This window comes from Balaenoptera acutorostrata, chromosome 17 (genome assembly GCF_949987535.1).
Source record: "Balaenoptera acutorostrata chromosome 17, mBalAcu1.1, whole genome shotgun sequence".
Taxonomy (NCBI): Eukaryota; Metazoa; Chordata; class Mammalia; order Artiodactyla; family Balaenopteridae; genus Balaenoptera; species Balaenoptera acutorostrata.
This window is the reverse complement of record NC_080080.1, coordinates 239,536-261,619: the sequence shown is the minus strand read 5'-3', so window position 1 is coordinate 261,619 and position 22,084 is coordinate 239,536. Positions and strand designations below refer to the sequence as shown.

Below are 22,084 nucleotides of genomic sequence, written 5' to 3'. Positions count from 1 at the left end.
GAGCTCCAGCTGGGCCTGGGCCGGGGCTGGAACCCGAGGCAGGTGAGGCAGACACACTTCTGCTCCCACAGGGCTCACACTCCGGGTGCAGTCCACTGCAGAACGAACCAGAACCTCAGGCCGCTGTAGGACCAGACCGGAAACAGCTCCAGGGATGGCTCTCTGGCGGGGTGCGTCTGAGCTGTGGACAGGAAAGCGGGCCCGCAAGGGGACCGAGCTGGGCATAGCCCGGGAACAGGAAGAGGCCACTGTGCTGAGACGCAGCGGGTGGTGAGGAGGGGGACACAGAGGGGCTCGGGCCAGGCCACCAGGCCCCATGGGCTGGCCACGCCAGGAAGCCTGCACACCCCTTCAGGGCAGGGGGCAGCTAACTACAGCCTGTGGGCCACATCCAGCCTGCTGCCTGTTTTTGTATAGCAGGTGAGCTAAGAATGGCTTATATATTAAAAATTTTTTGTGTGTGAAATGTGAAAACTACACAAGATTCAAATTCCAGTGTCCGTCAGGAACATGACATGGGAACACAGTCCCATTCGCTCATCTGCAACAGTGACGTGCGTGGCCACGGCAGAGACCACAGGAGATGCTTGCATCACTCAGTGTGGCACAGGCCCAGAGATGCAGCTGCAACTCATCGGCCTGAGTGCCACACGCGTGGCCGACCCATGACATTTCACTGACGCTTTTACTACCCTGCCTACCCACAAAGCCACGCCATGAAGAGAGTGGGCCTGTACTGTTATGCCTTTCAGGTGCAGTGGCATGTGGGGTCTTTTTTTGTGTGTGTTATTAAATGACAAAACATATTTAGAGGCTTTATTTAAAAATCTCTCACTGTTCACTATCAAAGTTACAAGATTACATACAAATAGACAGACTGTAAACGTAGGAAATTTTCATTAAGGAAAGGTGGGTTTACTGTAATTTGATCTTTTACAAACAATTACTGAAAGTTATTGATAACAGAATTTCTCTTTTACTTTCTTAAGTCTAATTCTCTTGAAAATTAAACCAGTGTTTCCACTCCCTCAAGCTGAAGTTCAACCATGGTCACCTTAGGAAATACCCCTGTTTATTTGTTAATCAGAAATACAAATTGAGGGGCACATATTTCCATTTTCTTCTTAGGCCAAAGGCTTCAGCTTCATTATATTTTACAAGAAAACAGAAGACTTGCAGTGGTCCTGTAAAGTCTTTCATGTCGCAGCTGAGGTTTAACGACGGCAGCGGAGGAAAGCAGTGGTGATGCAAAGTAAGACCAGCCCAAGTGCCCTTATCTGACATGGAATCTTTTTCCTGTTTGGCTTGTAGCAGTGTTTCTGGTCAGGTTGCCTCCACCAAACCTGACTGAAGCAGAAAGGTGACATGCTCGGGTAAATCCTGTTTAAGGGTGATTCCGTTCAAGCAAATGGTTGATCCCTCAATCTGCTGGTTGCGGGATGATACGAATATGAAGAAAATTATCCGGGTGGCTCAGATGTTCCCTCAGCCACTGCAAAGCTGTTTCCAACACTGGTTCAATTCCATGAATCATCACTTGATTCTTTTTTTCCCCATCTTCAGGAGCAACTGCAGAAGGACAGACTTCTTTGAGGAGATCTCCTAGTGTATGCAATTGGCCATCTGTAGCCACAGGACGAAAAAGCTGCCGAATGAAAGGCCATTCAGTTGTTGTCTGGTATATTCTAAAAGGGATGTAACGAAATCCATTTTCCTCTGCAGGATATTCCATGAGTTTCTGATTGATGGCCCAAAACTGGTCAAATCTGTCATTTTGTAAACCCATCCAGAGCTGCTTGTGATCTTTTTTCTGCATTTCATTGATCACTTGACTTTTGTGCTTTAAAGCATCCGCTTCTTTCACACAAGACATAAAATGAGCTTCAATTACATCCTTAGATGGACAGTGCAGAAGGTCCTTTTCTGGAAAACTCTTAAAATGTACTGTGATGTTCCAAGGAAGAGCTGAACTTGATGCAAGAAGATCAAAGAGCAAACCAATTGGATAATGCCATTTCAGTGGTGTGCCTTCGTATTCAAACAATATCTCACTAATGTCTTCTTGTCTCATAACCTTCTCAAAGTGCTTTTTCACTTTGTCAGTTACCAACGTCAAATAACTTAACTCTTGGCAAAAGCAAATAATATGGTTCTGCCTCCCGTTCAGTTATCTCATCCTGATAGAGGGTGAAGCAAGTTGGAATTCGTCCAAACCACACATCTCGAAGCACATCTTTGTCATCTGTCATTCGTCCAGGGGTTAAAGCAGTACATATAGGCTAAATTCTTTTCCAGCCAAAGCCAAACAGAAGCTCAGGCTTCTCCTCCGCCTTCCTGCACCGATGAGGACGCGCGGGTCTCGGGCTCTGGCTGGGCGGCGGCGGAAAGCGCCAGACACACTGTCCCGCAGAGATGCACCAGAGTGGCCATGTGGGCTCTTTGCTGCTGGGTCGGTAGGACACACAGCCCTGCTGGAAGCACTGCAATGTCCCAATGTGCACAACAGTCAGAGCCCAAAATGGAAATCTCATCGCAGCAGAATTACTTCACAGAGTGAAAATGAAAAGGACCCTTACACCAAGTAAGCTCCCAAGTGGCTCATTTGTTAGCCAAGCAAGGAAAGCAAGGAATGCTGTTCACCAATGATGAGTTTATTAAATTGTGTTGACTGCAGCAGCTGAAGTTATGTGTCCAGAGCAAATAAACCTGCTTCAGACTATCAGCCTCTTGGCACAGACAGAGTCTTGAAGAGTCAAGGAGACAGTGAGAGCAGCAGCCAAGGACCAGAGGGTCCCTGGGCTCCGGACGGCCGCACGTTCCTGACACTGCTCTGCAGCTGCTACTTCACTCAAGCAGTCAACCCTGCGTTTGAAGTGACTGAGGAATTGGCCTCTATGAATCATCTCTGTGGAGCAACTACAGCTGAAATTACTGCCAAAGAAGCTGAGAAAACACCTAATTCAGTCCAACCTGAAGTGGAATCTGCTAAGATGTGTTAACAACTGATCATGCTAAAACACGCGTGTCAGAAGAGGGTCAGCTGGGAACCCACAAGGCCCGCACAGGGTGGGTGTTTAAGGGTACGCACCGTACCCTTCACTGGCAGGTGCTCTGCAGAACACACCAAACCCATCACGAGTCATGAGACAGCAGCGTCGGCTGAGAACTTCCTCTGCTCTCCTGGACTTTGCCATCACCAGTTCCATGGATTTTTGTCAGAAATAGAAGCGAAATATCCCGACTTGACCTACTACACAACAGTTTAACAGCTTGAAAGGGGAAAGTTTTACTGCAGTTTTTTAAAAAACTCACAACCTAGACTGAAATTTCTGTTTGAGAAAAACCTCTACTCGACCACTATCATCAAACATTGAATGTGAGGGTTTTTTTCAGATTTGAGAATGTTTCTCAATGAATTCAACCTAAAATTATAAGGCAAACAGAGCTTACATGAGATACCAAGACTGCAGTAGAGTCATCTTGATGACAGTGAACGTCTGAGTCACAAATAATAATCAGGTTGTTTTATCATCTCCTTCCCGTGCCACAAAAATTAAAACAAGAGGTAAGATCTCCATTCCCACACAGTTTTGCAGCAGATATATTTTCTGAGCTCAAACTACTGGTGAACCTCAGAGGTACTGCAGGTTTAGTCCCAGACCACTACAATAAAGCCAGTCACGTGAACGTTCTGGCATCTCAGTGCAAACAAAAGTTATGTTTACACTATACTGTAGTCCATGCAATAGCCACCTGGGTTTTCTGAGGAATTTGAACTCTAGGACTTAAATGATAGAAGAGAAGCCCACAACTAGCTAAGATGCTCTTAAATACAAAGAGGAGACAGGGGCGCTTCCTAGCACACACGAGGCTCGGGTGGTGCCGAGACAGCAGACTGACGGCGCGGCAGGGAGAGACGGTGGCGTGTGGCGTGGGCGGGCCGGGGAGGAGACAGAACGAGGACCCTTCTGGCCCCACACGAAGGCGGCACGAGGCAGACCTAGGCCTCCACGTGGAAGAGAAAACTATAAAGTTAACACAAGACATATAAGCGAATACCTCTGGGCCTAGGCCAAGAAAGAACTTTCTAAGCAAAACATTAAAAACAAACCACGGGCTTCCCTGGTGGCGCAGTGGTTGAGAATCTGCCTGCCAATGCAGGGGACACGGGTTCGAGCCCTGGTCCGGGAAGATCCCACATGCCGCGGAGCAACTAAGCCCGTGAGCCACAACTACTGAGCCTGCGCTCTAGAGCCCGCAAGCCACAACTACTGAGCCTGCACGCCGCAACTACTGAAGCCCGTGCGCCTAGAGCCCGTGCTATGCAACAAGAGAAGCCACTGCAACGAGAAGCCCGCGCACCATGATGAAAAGTAGTCCCCGCTCACCTCGCCGCAACTTGAGAAACCCGTGCACAGCAACGAAGACCCAACGCAGCCAAAAATAAACAAATTTATTATAAAAAAAAAAAGAAAAAGAAAACAAACCATAAGGCGAAAATAATGGCAAATTTGGTTGCGTCAAAATTAAGGACACCAGGGACCAGTCAGTAGGCATGCTGGGGGCACTGGTGAGGAGCTGAGCCCTGGGGTCCATGAGGGCTCCTGCACACTGAACAGTCAGCCAGCAGCTCCAGAAGAAAGTGTGCAAAAGGCAGAAGCAGCCAATTCACATCCGCGAGATTCTGCCTGACCAGATCTGCTGGGTAAGCCTGGTCCAGGGCCGCCCTGCCGGTCACTCACCCCAAACACTCCCACCTGGGCCCTGGGCACAGAGGAGGAGGTGCAGGGCTGCCCCGGGCTGCAGGGTGCACGCAGCTTAAGAGCAGTGTTCTGCGGCGGGGAGCACAGCCCACAGCCCCCCGTGCACAGGAACACGCTGGGCGGTGGACGCGTGCATGGAGCAGTTTGGGGACGACGCAGGAAAAAGGATGACAGGAAGAGCCTGGGCCTGGAGGATACGAGGATGGTAAAACCACATCCTCTCTCCGTATCAGGGATCCCCAGGAAGCACCCCCGCAACCATCCCGCCAGACCAAGGACAGGTGCTGGAATGGGTGAAGCATGACCCTAACCCAATAGGTTACTGATGAGAAAGACACCTAAAGCACACGGGAGAGGACTGCCGTTCAGAGGCAAATACTAACCACGGAGAAACTGGCCGACGCTAGTTCCAAAGCACACTTCAAGGCAAAAAACATCAGCAGGTAAACAACATAACGACAAAGGAAAAACGCATCAGGACACCTAACTGCAAATCCATGCGCAGCCAATCCACAGCTTCCACACGCAGGCAGCAGCAGGGCGAGACAGGAAGGAGGGACAGACCAAGTCCTCCGTCTGGGGAGACTTTACCTCTCAGAATCGGTAGATCAGGTAGACAAAAAATTAGTAAGAAACTCAACCGACACAATTAACAGATTTGACCTAACAAACACACAGAGAACCCTAGACCTAACAGAGAACAGAAAATTTTGAAGTAGTCCTGAAATCATTTATAAAAATTCAGGATTTAGGCTACAAAGCAAGTCTCAAAAGAAATCATGCTTTCTGGCCAAAATGAAATTAAGTTCACAATCAAGAACAAGAATGGAGAGTAACCTACAGTTTTGGAAATGAAGACATTTCTAAATTACAAATGAGTCAAAAAAGCAATCATAATTAAAAGTAGAAAATATTTAAAATTGAACAATGAAAATTCTACATACCAAGAGTTGTGTAATAAAATTAAAGTAGTATGCTGAGGGAAGCATGACTTCAAAAGTTCATTTCAGAAGAAATAGTGAAAATAGATGAGTTAAGTTTCCAACAATAAGTTAGTAAAAGACTGAGAAAACAATGTCCAATAAATAGAAGAGCAGTGACACAAAAGAGGCTCCAGAGAGCCGGAGCGGGTTCTCTGAGAAGACTGAGCGCGTGGAAACGCTCCAGGAGCCCGCATAAGGCACGGCAGCAGAAGCAAAGGGCCTGTGTGGACCAGCGTCCACGGAGGAAGGGGCACCAGGGCAGCCCATGCCAATGTGTCTGTGACTTAGATCAGCAGGCCTCCGTAAAATAGGATTTCAGACAGTAAATGCCTGAACGTTCCTGCAAGCAGTAAAGAAAAGGAATCAGTAGTTAAAACTCCATCCACACGGGTCACAGGCCTGGCTGGTGAGCAAGTGCTCTTTGCCAGACACTCCAGGAACAGACAATGTTTCAGAGGAAACACTCCCACTGTTGATAAAAAACCAGGACACACAGAACAAGGAGAAAAGTATAGGCCATTTTCACTTATCAACATGGAAAAAAAATCCTAAATAAAATATTCGCAACTTGAATCTCTTTTAAAAATTACACAGAGTATCCCAGGAACACATGAAATAGATGATTGTTTAAAAATGCCGACTGTAGTAGTGCCTGGGGCTGCTGGAACCAGCACCACAAAGTGGGCATCTCAGAAGAACAGACGTTCACTCTCTCACGGCCCTGGAGGCTGGAAGCGCAGGATCAGGTGACAGCAGGGCCGGCTCCTCCTGGATGCTTGGAGGGAGCCTGCTCAGGCCCCCATCCAGCTTCCGGTGGGGCCAGCCGTCCTTGGTGTCCCTCGGCTTGCGGCCCCAGGGCTCCAGGCTCTGCCTCGGCCGTCAGGGTGTTGTCCTGTGCGTCCGTCTTCTTGCAAGGACACCAGTCCCGCGGGACTAGGACCCCGCCCACTCCAGGGTGGCCCCGTCTCAGCTTAACTAACGATGTCTGCAACAGCCCCGTTTCTCAATAAGGCCACATTCACAGGTGCTGAGAATTAGGACTTCAGCATATCTTTTGGGGGACAAAATTCAACCCACAATAGACTAAGAAAATGTACTGCATAAGGTTCTGCATCCATTCATGCTAAAAAGCCTAATAATTGAAAGGGATGCCGCAGCCCGATGGACAGTGTCACAGTGTCACACGGACAGCAGGCCAGCAGCCTGAGCATAGGGACGAGCCCGACCTGGTTCATCCTCATTGTGAAAGTGCTGACCAGCTTGGGACAGCTGGCCAGTGTCACAGGCAACCCAGGAGACAGACGGTGAACTCTACTGAAACTAACGAGAGCTCAACAGAAGTGTAAAAACAGAACTGACAAATAAAAATTCATGTCTGTATACCAGTAACGATCATATGACTTCATATGGTACCTAAAAATAAACCTTAAAAAAATATGCAAGTCCTTTGTGGAAAAAAGTGTAAAATGCACCACCTTCATCTATGGGATAAGGTGACATAATCAAGGTGCCTACTCCCCACAAATCCAACACAATTCTAATCCATGTCCAAACAGGGCTTCTTGTGGGAACCCGATCCCAAGCCGACCCCATGATCCGAGTCACCACGCTGCATCCAGGACACTTTTGGAAAGAAGACACCCCCACCCACAGATAGCGGGCATGGGTGCTGGACACGTTGGTCAACAGAATCCTAGAGTCCAGTCCCTTCACCTGCCTGCAAGGATGAGCCAGCACCCATCCCAACCCAAGGCAAACGGGAGGGCATCTGAGCCCAAAGGCTGTCAGATCTGCTGCACAGGAGGAAGCAGCCAGCCTGAGCTCCGTGAGGACACCAGAAGGGCGGAAGGCTGCTTTTCAAACTCGCCCGCTTGCTTCCTCCTTGGGGCTCATCCCGGGCTCTGTCTCCTGAGGACAACTCCCAAACGGCCGATCAGCCCGCTCAGGCCCACCTGCCCGGTGTGCGCCCAGCACCCACGCTGACCCGCCCCCACGCGTGTCCGGCTCCCCATGCTGTGCAGGAGCAGCACAGCCAGTCTCAAGTCCCAGCGCGTCCGACTCTGCCTGTCCGCCCCCCGCACCCTCGGCACACGACGCACTGTCCCTGGCCTGTCACGTCACCCTCCAAGGAGCAAGTGGGCCCACCGTGTCAGTCGGCTTTCGGCTGCTCTGTGATTTCCACTGTCCCCAAGTGAAACCCAGCCGCCCAGCCCCTTTCCCGCCACCCTGTTCCTGCCCAGCCTCCAATTCCAGATCCTCCCTGGCTTCTTTCTGGTAACTTCCAGCCTGTTTGGTTTTCCTCCAGGGCACACGTCATCCGGCCATTCCTTCTGGACTTGGTCCCTCGAGTGCTGGGCCCTGGGGTCGACTCTGGTGCCTGGGACAGGGTCAGGGTCTGCTGAGTGCCAGCTCGGGGTTACAGGCACTCAGGGTGCAGCCTCTGGGGAATGGGTACTTGGGGTTCAGGCTCTGGGGTATGGGCACTTGGGGTGGGCCACAAGAGCTGGGGGGAGACGTCCAGATGTGCGAGGCCAGCAGGAGGTGGGAGCCCTCACTGTTCGCCAGTCCAGGGGGGAAAACAGTCACCTCTGCACACAGCCACGGCGGCCGCTGGGTAGGGCGGACACTTCCTGGGCTCTGCCTCGCTGCCGACCACCTCAGTCCTTCCTTTGTAAAACGGGGGTGACCCCCTCACCTCCCTCCCAGGATGCTGGCGAGATCTGTCAAGCTTGGGCAGGCGTGCTCGGTGCCAGGTGGGGCCTACGAATCCCCACGGATCTGCGTCCCGAGAACGACAGGCTGGTCTGCCTGGGGAAGGCACCCCCTCCTCACACGTACTCTGCGGGGCCGGCTCTGGGGTCCCGAAGCCACGCTCGCACTTCCCACAGCGGAAAGAACCAAGCAATTTCACAAGTAGCCAGGAAACCTCCAGCCCCAGGCAACGCTGGGCAGGCAGGTCTAGAGAGCAGAGCAGAGCAGAGCGGCCCTCGCTGCCGGGCTCCGCCCCCGGCGGGGGCAGGCGAGCGCGGCCCTTCCTCCCGGCACAGGGTCCCACCCGGAGGAGGCAGGCTGCTGCGGCCCCCGCGGCCCCTGCGGCCCCCGCGCCCGGCCTCACCTGCCGCTCTCCTCCTTCACCGCCCCGAGCATGGCCTGCCGGCTGGCTCGCCCCAGAGTCTCCTGCACCTTGTCGCCGGCATCCAGCTCCGGCTCCAGGGACGAGCTGGTGCTGCCGTCACGGCTGACGCTGCTGCCCCTCCCGGGGCTGTTCTCAGCCGAGGCTCTGGGGGACTCGGTGTTCTGCTTCAGGGTCTGCAGCTTGGCCAGGGGGATGATGTCGCAGTCTTGCGGCCGGTGCCACACCGTGCGCTGGGTGGTGGCGTTGTAGTAGTAGAAGCGCGACGTGTTGGGGTCGAAGAGCTCCCACCACTGATTCTCGCTGGTGCGCTTGATGCGCACGCCGGCCGGCGGGTCCCACACGCACTCGCCCGTGACCAGGTTGGCGTACATGCGCTCGCGCGTGCGCGGCTCGATGATCTCCACCCACTCCAGCCTGGGGAGAGGGACGGCAGCGTTAGGGTGCGAATATCCTGCCCATCGGGCCACCCGCCCTGCGTCCCGTGTCTGCAGAATGGCTCGTCCAGCACCAGACCCGTCCTCGTATCTGCCAGCCTCAAAAGCAAGAAATCTTGTCACTTATAAAACCGACGCATACCTAAATTCCATCCACTTCTGATTTTCTACATGCTCATTAGGCCCCAGCCCTGGGAGTGGTGGGGATCTTCCAACTGGCCCCGCTCTGCTGGTCCCACATTAGGGATGCCCTGGGTTCTGGCTCCCTGTCCTCAGAGGGCCTGGACCACGTGCACTGCCCACGCTCCTCCCAGCCGGGGGCCAGGTCCCTACAGGACGCCCCGGCTGCTCTTAGCAGCAGCCACTGCAGGCCTCCACCAGCCGCCCACCTGCAGCAGAAGTGGACTCCACCATCACTGCGATGCCCCAGTCAAAAGCAGAGGTGGTTCCCCCCACAGGCCCCCCGGGCACCCCCCACCCCAAGGAGAGGACTTCCATCCACATAAGGCCTTTTTTTTTTAAGCGTGTAAATTAAAGCTATTCAGAACAAGGCAATTATAATGCCGATGTGTTTGATATCAGGGTGTGCTCCAGCTGACAAGTAGCATTTTTTATTCTGCTTCCAAGTTTCAACAAACAACAATCTTTTAAGTGCCATGGACTGCCCTGCAGTGTGGATGCGCCGTGTCCACTGCTGCTGGACTCCGTGACGGGCCTGGGCCTCACCACCACCAGGATGGTCAGGAGCTTCCAGGGGTTCGGAGAGAAGGGGAGGCACCCTGCTCCTTGCCCTCTGCCGCAGGCCCAGTGTTTCACTTGGGAGCACGGGTGGGCTTTGGCAGAGGGTTGAGGGGGCAGCCCTTCTCTGAGGACCTCAGAGAACCTTCTCTGAGGACCTCATCCTTCTCTGGGTACCTCATCCCTACTCTTTGAGGCCAGACGTGCTCAGGGTGGGGAGGAGAGAAGGCACAGTCGTGCAGGACGATGAGCCCCGATCACTTAGTATGCGCGCCCATGCGCGCGCGCGCATACACACACACCTGCCCCGCAGCAGCCCTGCAGGCTCTAGGGCCTCTTTCTGGGTCCACAGTCGTTTCTGGAAGCCGGCTGAGCCAAGGCAGGCTGGCATAGTGGGCAGGGCACAGCAGCTGGATGGTGTAGAGCCACAGAGAGGGCAGGAGATGAGGAGGGAGCAAGAAAGCGGGAGAGCCCTGAGGATCCTCAGGGCTGGAGGAGGAAATGCGAAGTGGGACCGGCCTGCGGGGCTTGGCCACGTCTGAGCGGCCTCCCCCCGCCCCGGTCATCCAGCCAGCGAGCCCCCTCTCTCTACGAGCTGCACCCCTCCCGTCTCCCTCCACCTGCGGTCACACTGGGCAGCTCTCAGTGGGGGAGGGCACTGGGGCTCCGTGCCTGCCCATGTGGGACCACTGCCTAACCTGTCATCCTGTAGAAGGAGGAGCAGGGCTGGGTGGGCATCCCGGGATCAGACGGCCCGAGGGACAGAGGCCGTGAGACGGTGTCCTAGCCGCAGAGGACAGGAGGCAGACCTGCCAGCAGTGCTGTAGGGCTGCAGCATCTCTGGGCTCCTCGGGCCTCACGTGGCCTCTGATCATCGCTACCCTGCAAGGCCAGCTTCTGCAGAAGGTGGGGCTGGAGCCCTGGCGTGTGCCCGCTCTCATCATCTGTCCCCAGACGCCCCTCCTGGGCCCAGCCTTCACCGCCATCGACCTGCTACTGGTGCCAAAATCTGCTCCCCAGCCACCTCGCGGCGCTGAGTGGACCAGCACCTGCCCTGTTTCTCTGCCTGGTGGGAGTGTGTGGCCCTCTCACCCCCTCCTGTCCTCTCGCCCCCTCCTGCCTGGATCCCCACGGCCGCCAGCTGGCCATCGTCCACACAGAAGACGGAGCAAACGTCTAACTTTGGGAACTGGGTACTTTTAACCAGGAAGCTGCGGCCGCCTGCACTGCCCTAGGATGGAAGGCACCGCCAGCGCAGCTCAGCGGGCGCCCCGCATTCAGCCAGAGGATACGGGTGCCAACAGGCTTGGAGGCTGGCGGGCACTGCCCGAGGGCGCCCCCCCACCCAGGGACGAAGGCGCCTGGAGACCAGGCCAGGAGCTGGGGGTCTTGCTCCCGTGAAGAAGGAAGCCCCGAGGTTCTGAGATTGCCCTCAGCTGACCGCCTGCTCTCCCCTTGGGCCGCGGCATGGGATCGGCTGGGACAAAAGGCAGACGCTACCCAAGGAAGGGCTGACCCAGCAGAGGTGCTCAGAAAGCACTGGACTGAACACTCTGAGCCCCAGGGAAGCAATAACAATTCTTATTTTTGCTCTAAATACACTTTCAAATGAATTTAATGGCGATAATTCTCTCTGAATAAAGAAAAGCGTCTGTTCCCTTTTCAGCGCATCCCTGTGTGCACGTGGGCAGGACCCCGCCTTTTCAGAAGAACGTTCTGGGCGCTCCCTACAGCACTGAACCAAGCCCCCCGGGGACCCAGGGGGCAGAGAACGTGCTGGAACCTGGAGCCTGGGGAGGGCCAGGAGTGAGCGGGGCCCGAGCAGACCCCATGGCAGGGTGGGGAGGGCAGACCTCGTCCCCGGGCGCGTGATGGAGGAATGGTGCTGAAACCACTCTGGGGCTTCCCTGCCAGTAGGAAGGGTCGGGACCTGTGGGTGACAGACTTATCACAGTGACCCACCCACACCATCAGAATGGAGTTTGAGGGAGATTGATTTGGCGACGATGTCTAACATGAATTGGGTAGGAAAGAATGAGCCATTTGGGGACAGAGCTGGAAGATTCAAGATGACAGCGGTTTCCTGGGTGTGACGCCGGCCGCAGCCTCTCCCCGTGTGCCGGGCAGGCTGCGCGGACGACCTGCCTCTTTCCTCCAAGTCATGGAGATGTTTGCTCGCAGACAATAACCTGTTCGAATACTTACTTCCCGGAAGAGCCTCACGAGTGCCAAGTATGTCCCAGGCAATCTGCCAGGTGAAAGGGAGGCGAGTGTGACCAAGCATAGCCCCCGCAGTGGGGATCCTGCAACAGGAGAGGCAGGACCGTTCACCAGGGAAGGGGCAGCCTCTCCAGCAAACGCTGCTGGAAGCTGAGGTCTCTGGGCAGGAGGGCGACGCTGGCCCCTAGCTCACGCCACACACAGGAAGCTCACGCCTAGCAGTGACTAAGAACCCAGAGGCACTAAAAAAAGATCAGTAAATTGTAAAGTAAAAAAGATTTGGTTTCTTTGGACACATTTGGTGAGAATATTAAATATTTGCAATATAAATTGCAGATAAAAGGTTCATATACTTAATACATAAATTCGAACAAGAAAAAAACAAATATACTATAGGAAAACGGGCAAAAGATAAGAATAGACAATTCGTAAAGTAAATAACATATGTGAAATGTCCCACTTCACCTGGCATCAGACATAAAACCCATGCCACACTGAGGCCCCCCAGCCCCCAGGCACCACATCCAGGCCCGAGCTTTGTCCTGGGGGGAGGCTGTGGGCAGACGGGGGCAGCGTGCAGGGCCCCACGGAGGGCATGTGAGGGCACGACATCTCCAGCCTAGCAACCCCTACCCCAATTTCCCTGAAGACACACAAATGACACAAGCACCAGGCTCTCACCGCACCATCGCTCCTAACCGCACACTAACTGGAAACGCCTGCACTGAACACGGGACTGCTGGGCCGCCACACCCAGGAGGCTGCGAAGGGGGCCACCTCTGGGGCCCGAGGTCCAGGGCACCCTTCCAAACAGAAACATAGGAGATAAACCAGAAAACCTCCTGCAAGAGGTAGGTGGGGGCACGGAGAAGGTCTGGGGGCTCCTTCTCTGAATATAAATACCTTTTGAATAGTTTTGTCTTTTGAAAGCACGTTAAGGGTCTACATGTTTAAAAAACAAAATTAGGGACTTCCCTGGCAGTCCAGGGGTTAAGACTCGGCGCTTGCACTGCCGGGGGCCCAGGTTCAATCCCTGGTTGGGGAACTAAGATCCCGTAAGCCGAGTGGGCACGGCCAAAACCACCAAACCAAAACAAACCAAAACAAAATTAAATCAATAAGAATGGAAAGGGGGAGGAAAAAAAACCTCAAACTGAAACAAACGAACGCAACTGTATTTCGATGAACCTCATAACCACAACAAGAGGGAAAAGAAAGTTAACCCAGTGTGAACACAGGACCAGACTCCATTCCTGCTCCTGGGTGGAGGGCGCGTGTGGGCGTGCAAATAAATCCTGAACATTTTTCTAGTACGTGTATATACACACACACACACACACACACAACTCTGTAGCAGAATGGGCAAGCGACTTTGAAACCATCTTGGACATATTATCAGTTGAACAAACGAGTCACTGCACTGAGGCTCTTGGAAACAGGGCTCTCCTGGAGGAGGAGCAGGGCTGTGGTACAGGAGGTGGCAAGAAAACGCCCCAGAAAAGGACCGGGACTGGAGATGCCCGCGCGAACTCAGCGTTTCTAGCCCTTCTGCTAAAGGGTCAAGAAACACACATATCGCAGGAGCCACGAGCACACGCGCTGGTCCTTAGACCCTAGTCTTCCCTTGGGGAATGGGGCCCCTCAGAGAAACAGCTGACGGGGGGTGGGGGGGAGGCAGCACAGGATGCACCTGGAGCCCGGGGAAGCCACCAGGAATCACAGGGGCCAGCCTGGAGGGGTCTCACCGGCCCATCTGGTACAGCAGAGCACCAAGTCATTAAGTGCGGGATGAACGACAAACCACGTAAAACAGAACAGAATTTGTGGTTCCGCACTGAGAGGGATCCACAGGTGAACACAGCAATGGGGAGGAGGGGCTCCCGAGGGACGGTGGGCACTGGCCGGCCGGTGTGGACCGGGTGCCGTGGCTGGGAAGCCGTCCAGCTCCGCACCCACCCCAGGAAGGCCCAGGTCAAGGAAGAAACGGTGGAAGCCCCGGAACTGGCGAGGAGCACGGCAGCGAGGCAAACAGCCATCGTCCCGAGAGCAGGTGGGCGGCAGGCGGCCGTGAACCTGCAGAAGGACACACTCTGCTCAGAAGTCATCAGAAAAACCAAACCGAGTGCTCTACCTTCACAAGGGTGACTTCCCTGAAAAAGGGTCTAGGTCACAAAAGGCAGAGAAAGGAAGTGGAAATCTTCCAGGTTACAAAACACAAAGGAGACGTGCAGCAGACTCGGGGTAAGCGGTGCTGGAGGGGCCGGAAACGCCATGAAGGACGGCAAGGAGCCAGCGGCCAAAGCCGGACCAGGCGGCACAGGAGGCGGGTGCTTCCCATCGCACAGATTTACGCACGGCGCCTCCTGTCCTGGGAGACGTGAGCAAACACGGGGCTGGACGTGCGTGCCCCCCCAGGTGACTCAGAACCGTGCTGTTTGTGGACGGAGCAGCGGCCGCACGGCGGCACAGAGCGTGAATCTGGGTAAGGGGACCTGAGGCTCAGAGCACTCTTCCTGTTCGTGCAACTTGTGGAATTATTCCCAAATAAAGCCATAAATTAGAAGAACGCAAGTGATCATCTGTGGCCGCCGGCCTCGGCGTGGATGCCCAGAGGGCGCCTAAGGGGCTGGGCCCAGCTGAGGGCTGGCAGGGTGGCCACTGCCCGAGGAGAAGCCCTCCCTGCTCTGCAGCCCGCTGGCGACAGGAGGTGGGGCTCCCCGGGGATGCCAGATTCAGAGGGCAGCACCCAGCTCCTCGGGGAGGAGAGTGGGGCCAGGCCGCGTAAGCAGGCAGGACAGCACTGACAAGCCGAGGAAAAGCCTCCTGCTTCGCTGGCCCCCGGTAAGTCAGCCTCCTTACCTCGTGCTAGATCCTGAAATCCGAGACTCCTGCAGGCCAGCATGATGGCTCTCGCATTCGTACTCCTGTGTCTGGGACATCGCAGCCTTTTCCCGCGGACCCGGGTGGACGGATGTCAGCAGTCAGTGGGATGCCCTCAGCGTCCGTCGGGGAGGCACCGCCCTGAGAGAGAGCAGAAGCCACATTGTTACGCCCTTGGGTTTGGGGAACCAGTAACTCCCAGCCTACCCCTCACGGCCCAGGTCGCCAGTGAGAGCGAGGCACGCTCATGCCCGAGCTGGTTTCTGAGCTTCCTGCGCCCGACCCTGAACCCCAGCCGGCATCCGGCCCCTGCCCAGCCCCCGCGGAGGGCATCCAGACCCCCTCGCCAGCTGGCCCGAGGCGAGCTGCCTGCCCCCTCCGAGAGCAGTGCTCTTGCCTGGTAAACAGGGACGGCACTCCCCACCTGCCGCCACCGTGTCCGCGAGTGAGAGGCACACGGGCCGCCCTCGACTGGGCAACACGCAAGGATGATCTATGCACACGCAAGGCCCCCAGATTTAGGACAGAGGGGGCTGTTCAAAAACGGTGCTGCACTGACACGATTTACACATGGGAAACAATGAACCTTGACCCCCACCTCATCCAATACATTAAACTCAATTCTAGGTAAACTGATGCTCTGAACATTAAAAGTAAGATAGTAAGACTTTTAGAAAAAATGCAGAAGAAGATCTTTGTGGTTTTAGAGTAGGTGTACATAATCAGACACAGAAAGCCACTAACCACAAAAGAAACATTAACAAATTGGACTATAATATTAAGAACCTCTGCTTATAAATTTTTACCATTATGACTATTACTCAGCCATAAAAAAGAATGAAATCATGCCATTTGCAGCAACATGGATGGACCTAGAGATTTTCACACTAAGCGAAGTAAGTCAGAAAGAGAAAGACAAATACCATATGATGTCACTTGCGTGTGGAATCTAAACTACGACACAAATGAACTTATCTACGAAACAGAAACAGACTCACACACATAGAGAACAGACTTGTGTTGGCAAAGGGGGGGGTGGGGGAGGGAAGGACTGGGAGTTTGGGATGAGCAGATGCAAACTAGGATATAATGAATGGATAAACAACAAGGTCCTGCTGCAGAGCACAGGGAACTATATTCAATATCCTGTGATAAACCATCATGGAAAAGAATATGAAAAAGAATATATATATGTATAACTGAATCACTTTGCTGTACAGCAGAAATTAACACAACATTGTAAATCAACTATACTTCAATAAAATTTTTAAAAATAAATTTTTTCCATTACAAGAAAAAAGACAAATCCAGGGTAGGAGATATTTGATGCATAGAGTATGTATAATACATTACATAAATGTGTGTACATTATCTGATCTGACAAAGGACTATTTCCAGAACATATAAAAGATTCCTAGAAATAAATAAGAAAAAAACATAATCAATAGAAAAAAAGGACAAAAGACTTGAAAGCACACTTAACAACAAAAAAACCTAAATGACTAATAAACACACAGAAGTGTGCTCCACCTCATTAGTCATCGGGAAATGCTAGTTAAAAGCACAATGGGACACCAGCGTGCCCACCAGAACGGCTAGCATGGAAAAGAAACCCTATCCCATGCTGGCAAGAGTGTGGAGGCCCACCGGCCGCAGGACACTGGTTAACACCCTCCAACCGGGTTGGCAGCACCTCCTGGGCTGCACGTACCCCGAGGCCCTGTCATCCAGGGCTGCCACTTCCAGCGACAGGGGCCAGCAGAGGCCACATGGCCGCTCACCAAGACCTGCACATGGCACTCCCAGCAGCCGCAACGGGAAACTGCCAAATGTCCATCACAGCAGAAGTGGCACACGGGAGTTGCCCCCGACAACCTGGGTGTTGCTCCCGGGGGGTGAGAGACAGGAGCCTGACACACTGGAGTCACCAGCACGATCCCCTTACATAAGTTCAACATCAGGCACACGAGCCTCTGCGGGCATGCGTCAGAAGCAGCCGCCTCTATGCCGGGTAGTGACAGGTGGTCCCAAGGGGCAGGGCCACCGTTGCGCATGTGTTGGTTTACAAAAGCTCTCAGAGGGACTTCCCTGGTGGTCCAGTGGTAGAGAATCCGCCTTCCAATGCAGGGGATGCAGGTTCGATTCCTGGTCAGAGAACTAAGATCCCACATGCCATGGGGCAACTAAGCTCTCACGCCACAACTACTGAGCTCGCATGCCTCAACTAGAGAGCCTGCATGCTGCAAACTACAGAGCCCACGCACTCTGGAACCCACGTGCCACAACTACAGAGCCCACATGCCCTGGAGCCCGCGTGCCACAACTAGAGAAGAGAAAAACCTGCATGCCACAACTAGAGAAGAGAGAAGCCCGTGCGCAGAAACGAAAGATCCCGCAGGCCGCAACTAAGACCCGATGCAGCCAAAAATAAATAAATAAATTTTAAAAAAAAGAGCTCTCGGAGTTCCATGCCATCGCTTTCACACATTTTTGTCCACGAGCCTCACTTCAGTAAAACGTCTGAAGGGCCGAGGAGCAGCAGCAGTGTCGCAGGGGACGCCTGCCCCTTGCGCCCCGTCCTCCTCACAGCTGCGGGCGGGACGAGGCCGGTCCACAGAGCCTATCTGCGCTAATCAAGGCGGGGATAAAACAGGTTCAGGGCACGAGGTGGGAACACAGCCAGCCAGGGGCCCGGGGCAAGGGGCGCTGCAGGCCAATCAGACACTTCCTCTAAGGCCCAGAAGGGCTGTGACGCCCCATGTCCCACCCGACGCCACTCAGTTCCTGGGCTGGAGAACAGGCTCCCAGCTGCCACTGGAATGTCCACACAACTACCAGGAATGCTTAAGACTGCCATTTTTAAAAAATGAAACAAGTCTTTCTAGTCTAAGAGAAAATAGGTGACCTTCTTGTATGGCTTCAACATTAAAAAATAAATAAAAATAAAACAGCACCGTTAGTGAAATTTTGGAAAAAGTAAAAGGTACCTACCACAACCTGAGAGCAACTCAAATCAGTGTCTTCAACCTGTGCACCTCCTTTCACTCATCTGCCATCCTTCCCGGCTGGTCCAGAGCAGCAAGGCTACCACCTCCAGTGCATCTGGCTGCCCTCCTCGTTTCAGTGCCAGCTAAGGCATCACCTCCTCCAGAAAGCCTTCTCCAATCTGGGAGAGACACCTCATCTTGGTGACCCAAATGTCCTGGGTCTGAAATCAGGTAGTGTTGGCCCTCCAACTTTGCTCTTCATTTTTGAAGTTGTTTTAATTATTCTAGGTCCTCTGCATCTCCATATGAATTTCAGAATCAGCTGCTCAGTTTCTCCAGAATAGGATGCTATGATTTTGCTTGCAGTTGCATTGAATCTACCCATCAACATGAAGAAAACTAACATCGTAACAATTCTGAGTCTTCAAATCTGTGAACAGGGCATATCTCTCCATTAGTCACTAGTTTCTCTCAGCAATGTTTTGTAGTTTTTCTTAAGTGCAGAGATCTTGTACATATTTAGTCAAATTTACCTGTATTTCATATTTTTGACACTAACAAAATATAAAACAATTTCCAATTGTTCGTTACTAGTACAGAAGTATATCATTTGGTTTTTCATATTGGTAACCTTGCTAAACTCACTCATTAGCTCTAATTGTGCCCTCCCTTTCAAAAATTTCATTAGAATTTCTACATAGATGATCATGTCAATGGTGAACACAGACAATTTTACTTCTTCCTTTCCAATATGGATCGTTTTCTTTTTCTTCCTTCCCTGCCCTGGCTAGAACCTCCGCTAAGATGCTGACTAGGATGGGTAAGAGCAGACACAGGTGCCTCATTCCTGATCTCAGGGGAAGCAGCCAGTGTCTCACTACTAAGTATGATGTTGGACTTCCCTGGTGGCGCAGTGATTAAGAATCCGCCTGCCAATGCAGAGGACACGGGTTCTAGCCCTGGTCCGGGAAGACCCCACGTGCCGCGGAGCAACTAAGCCCATACGCCACAACTACTGAGCCTGCGCTCTAGAGCCTGTGTGCCACAACTACTGAAGCCTGCACGCCTAGAGCCCGTGCTCCTCAACAAGAGAAGCCACAATGAGAAGCCCGCACACAGCAACGAAGAGTAGCCCCCACTCGCTGCAACTAGAGAAAAGCCCACGTGCAGCAATGATGACCCAACGCAGCCAAAAATAAAACTTAATTAATTAATTAATTAAATTTACTTTTTTAAAAGTATGATGTTAACTGCAGATGTTTCATAAATGTCCTGTGTTGGGTTGAAGAAATTTCCTTGAATTCCTAGTTTGCGGAGTTTTTTAAAAATCAGAAATGGAGGTTGGATTTTGTAAATCGTTTTTACCATGTCTGCTGAAATGATCACATGAGTTTTCTTTTTTGGTTTCGGAATAGTTGAATTCCATTGATTAACTTTCTAATGTTAAACCAACCCTGTATTCCTTGGACAAATCCCAATTGGTCAGGATATATTATCACTTTTATATATTGTTGTATCACGTATATATATTGTATATATTATATATTGTTAACAAAATAAAATTTTGTTAAGAATTTCTGCATCTATGTTCATATGGAAGATTAGTCTGTACTTTATTCTTCTTGTGATGTCTGTCTGGTTTTGGTATCAAGATAATACTGCCAAAATAAAATGATTTGAGAAATATTCCCTCCTCTCAATTTTCTGGCTAGAGTCTGTGCAGAATTGCTATTATTTCTTCCTCAAATGTTTGGTAGAATACACCAGTGAAGCCATCTGGGCATGCATTTTCTTGAGTGAGTTTTAGTGGGTTTTGTCTTTCAGCGAATTTGTCCCCTTCATATAAGTTGTCGAATTTATTGGCATAAAGTTGTTATAGTATTCCTATATTATCTCTTTAAGATCAATAGAATCTGTAGTGATGCCATCTCTTTTGTTCCTGATATAGGTAATTTATGTCTTTTCACTCTTTTACCTAATCAGTTTGGTCAAAAGCTTGTCAATTTTACTGACCTTGTTTAAAAAAAGACAGTTTTTCACTTTATTAGTTTTCTCTATTATTTTTCTGCTTTGTTTGATTAATTTCCACTTCGATCTGTTACTGCCTTTCTTTGCATTCTTTTGGATTTAATTTGCTCTTTTTCTAATTTAAGGTAGAAGTTGAGTTCAGTGATTTGCAACCTTTTAAAATTTTAATCCAATTTAGGCATTTAGTGTTATAAAATTTCCTTTAGAGTACAGCTATCATGATATCCCACAAATTTTGATATGCTATATTTTCATTTTCACCCAGTTCAAAAGCTGTCTCATTTCCCTTTTGATTTCTCCTTTGACTCGTGGATTATACAGAAGTATGTTATTTACTTTCCCAATAGCTGGTGATTTTCCAGATTTTTTTTTTTTTAATATTTATTTATTTGGTTGCTCCAGGTCTTAGTTGCAGCAGGCAGGCTCCTTAGTTGTGGTACGCAAACTCTTAGTTGCGGCATGTATGTGGGATCTAGTTCCCTGACCAGGGATGGAACCCAGGCCCCCTATATTGGGATCGCGGAGTCTTATCCACTGTGCCACCAGGGAAGTCCCAGATATTTTTATAGTTTCTAATTTAATACTGTTTTTGTCAAAAGAGTTATGCTGCAGAAAAATGGTCTATCTTGGTAAATATTTCATATGCACTGGGAAAAACATGCTGTTGGGTGGAATGCTCTATATATGTCAATCGGGTCAAGTTGGTTGATTGTGCCAACACTAATTTTCTGTCTACCTGTTCATCAGTTACTGAGGAAAGGGTACTGAGAGCTCCAACTGTAATTGTGGCTTTGCCTATTTCTTTTTGCAGTTCTCTAAGTTTTTGCTTCACATGTTTCATAGCTCTGTTATTAAGTACATAAAATTTATAGTATCTTCTTGAGGAATTAACCTCTTTATCATTATGAAATAGCTTTACCTGGTAGTTTTCTTTGCTCTGGAATGAGTACATTTGATATTATTACAGCAGGTCCAGCTTTCTTTCCATTAGCATTAGAATTGTATCGCTTTTGCCTTTCTTTTACTAACCTATTTGTCTCTTGATATTTAAAGTGGGTTTACTGGGTAAGCCAGCATATAATTGGGTCATGCTTTTTTATGCAATCTGACAATTTCTGCTGTTTAACTGGGGTGTTTAAACCATCTATATTTGTGATTGTTGACAAGGTTATGTTGAAATCTACCCTCGTTTCCTGTTTTTGATTTCTCCCATCTGTTCTTTGTTCCCCCTTTTCCTCTTTTTCTGCCTTCTTTTGAATTATTTTATGTGATTCAATTTTATCTCCACTGTTGACTTATCAGTTGTATGTAATTCATTGTTTTGCTATTTTAGTAGCTGCTTTGGGGTTTGTAGCATCCATATTTAATTGATCATAGTCTGCCTTCAAGTGAAATTATATTTCTTCAAGCATATGAGTTTGCCATTTCTCCTGGCCTTTGTGCCATTTTTGTCATACATTTTATTCTATTTATGTTACAATCCCCCAACTCTGTTAAATTGTTGTTTTTAGTTAAATAATTATGTTTTAAAGAGATGCCATTTAAAGAGAATTAAATAATAAGAAAGTGTCATATATTTAGTCATGTAGGTATGTTTCCAGGACTCTCCATTCTTTCACATAGATCAGATTTCCATCTGGTTTCAGTTTCCTGCAGCCTGAAGAATTTCCTATAACATTTCTTGCTGTGAAGGTCTTTCAGCTTTTGTATGTTTGAAGTACCTTTATTTCACCTTCATTTTAGAGATATTTACCCTGGTGTCGGCTCCTAGGCGGACAGTTTTCATTCAGCACTTGCACATGGTGCTCCACTGTCTCCTCATTTCCGTTGTTTCCAAAGAGAAATCTGCCATCGTCTGTATCTTTGTTCCTCTGTGCGTAATTATGTCTTTTTTTCTGGCTGCTTGTAAGACCTT

General features: G+C 50.8%; 2 protein-coding genes across 7 annotated transcripts in view; both read right to left on the bottom strand.

Annotated features, from left to right (window-relative positions):
• Positions 1-22,084, bottom strand: part of ARHGAP39 (Rho GTPase activating protein 39) — a 90,386-nt gene that overhangs the window by 26,539 nt on the left and 41,763 nt on the right. For 4 of the 6 annotated variants that reach the window (XM_057531928.1, XM_057531926.1, XM_057531929.1 and 1 more), the window contains exons 2-3: positions 15,134-15,295; positions 8,862-9,296 (exon numbers count right to left, since the gene is read on the bottom strand). In XM_057531928.1, coding sequence (XP_057387911.1) covers positions 8,862-9,296; positions 15,134-15,213 — 515 coding nt within the window. In that variant the 5' untranslated portion in view covers positions 15,214-15,295. Of the gene's footprint in view, positions 1-8,861; positions 9,297-15,133; positions 15,296-18,145; positions 18,878-22,084 lie in introns of those variants that run through there. The other 2 variants (XM_057531927.1, XM_057531931.1) reach the window with 2 other exon arrangements.
• On the bottom strand, positions 820-5,566 carry LOC103007587 (autophagy protein 5-like). Its single transcript, XM_057531932.1, is given in 2 exon segments — positions 820-2,122; positions 2,124-5,566. Coding segments are annotated over 2 exon segments (828 nt in total). The 5' UTR covers positions 2,250-5,566; the 3' UTR covers positions 820-1,420.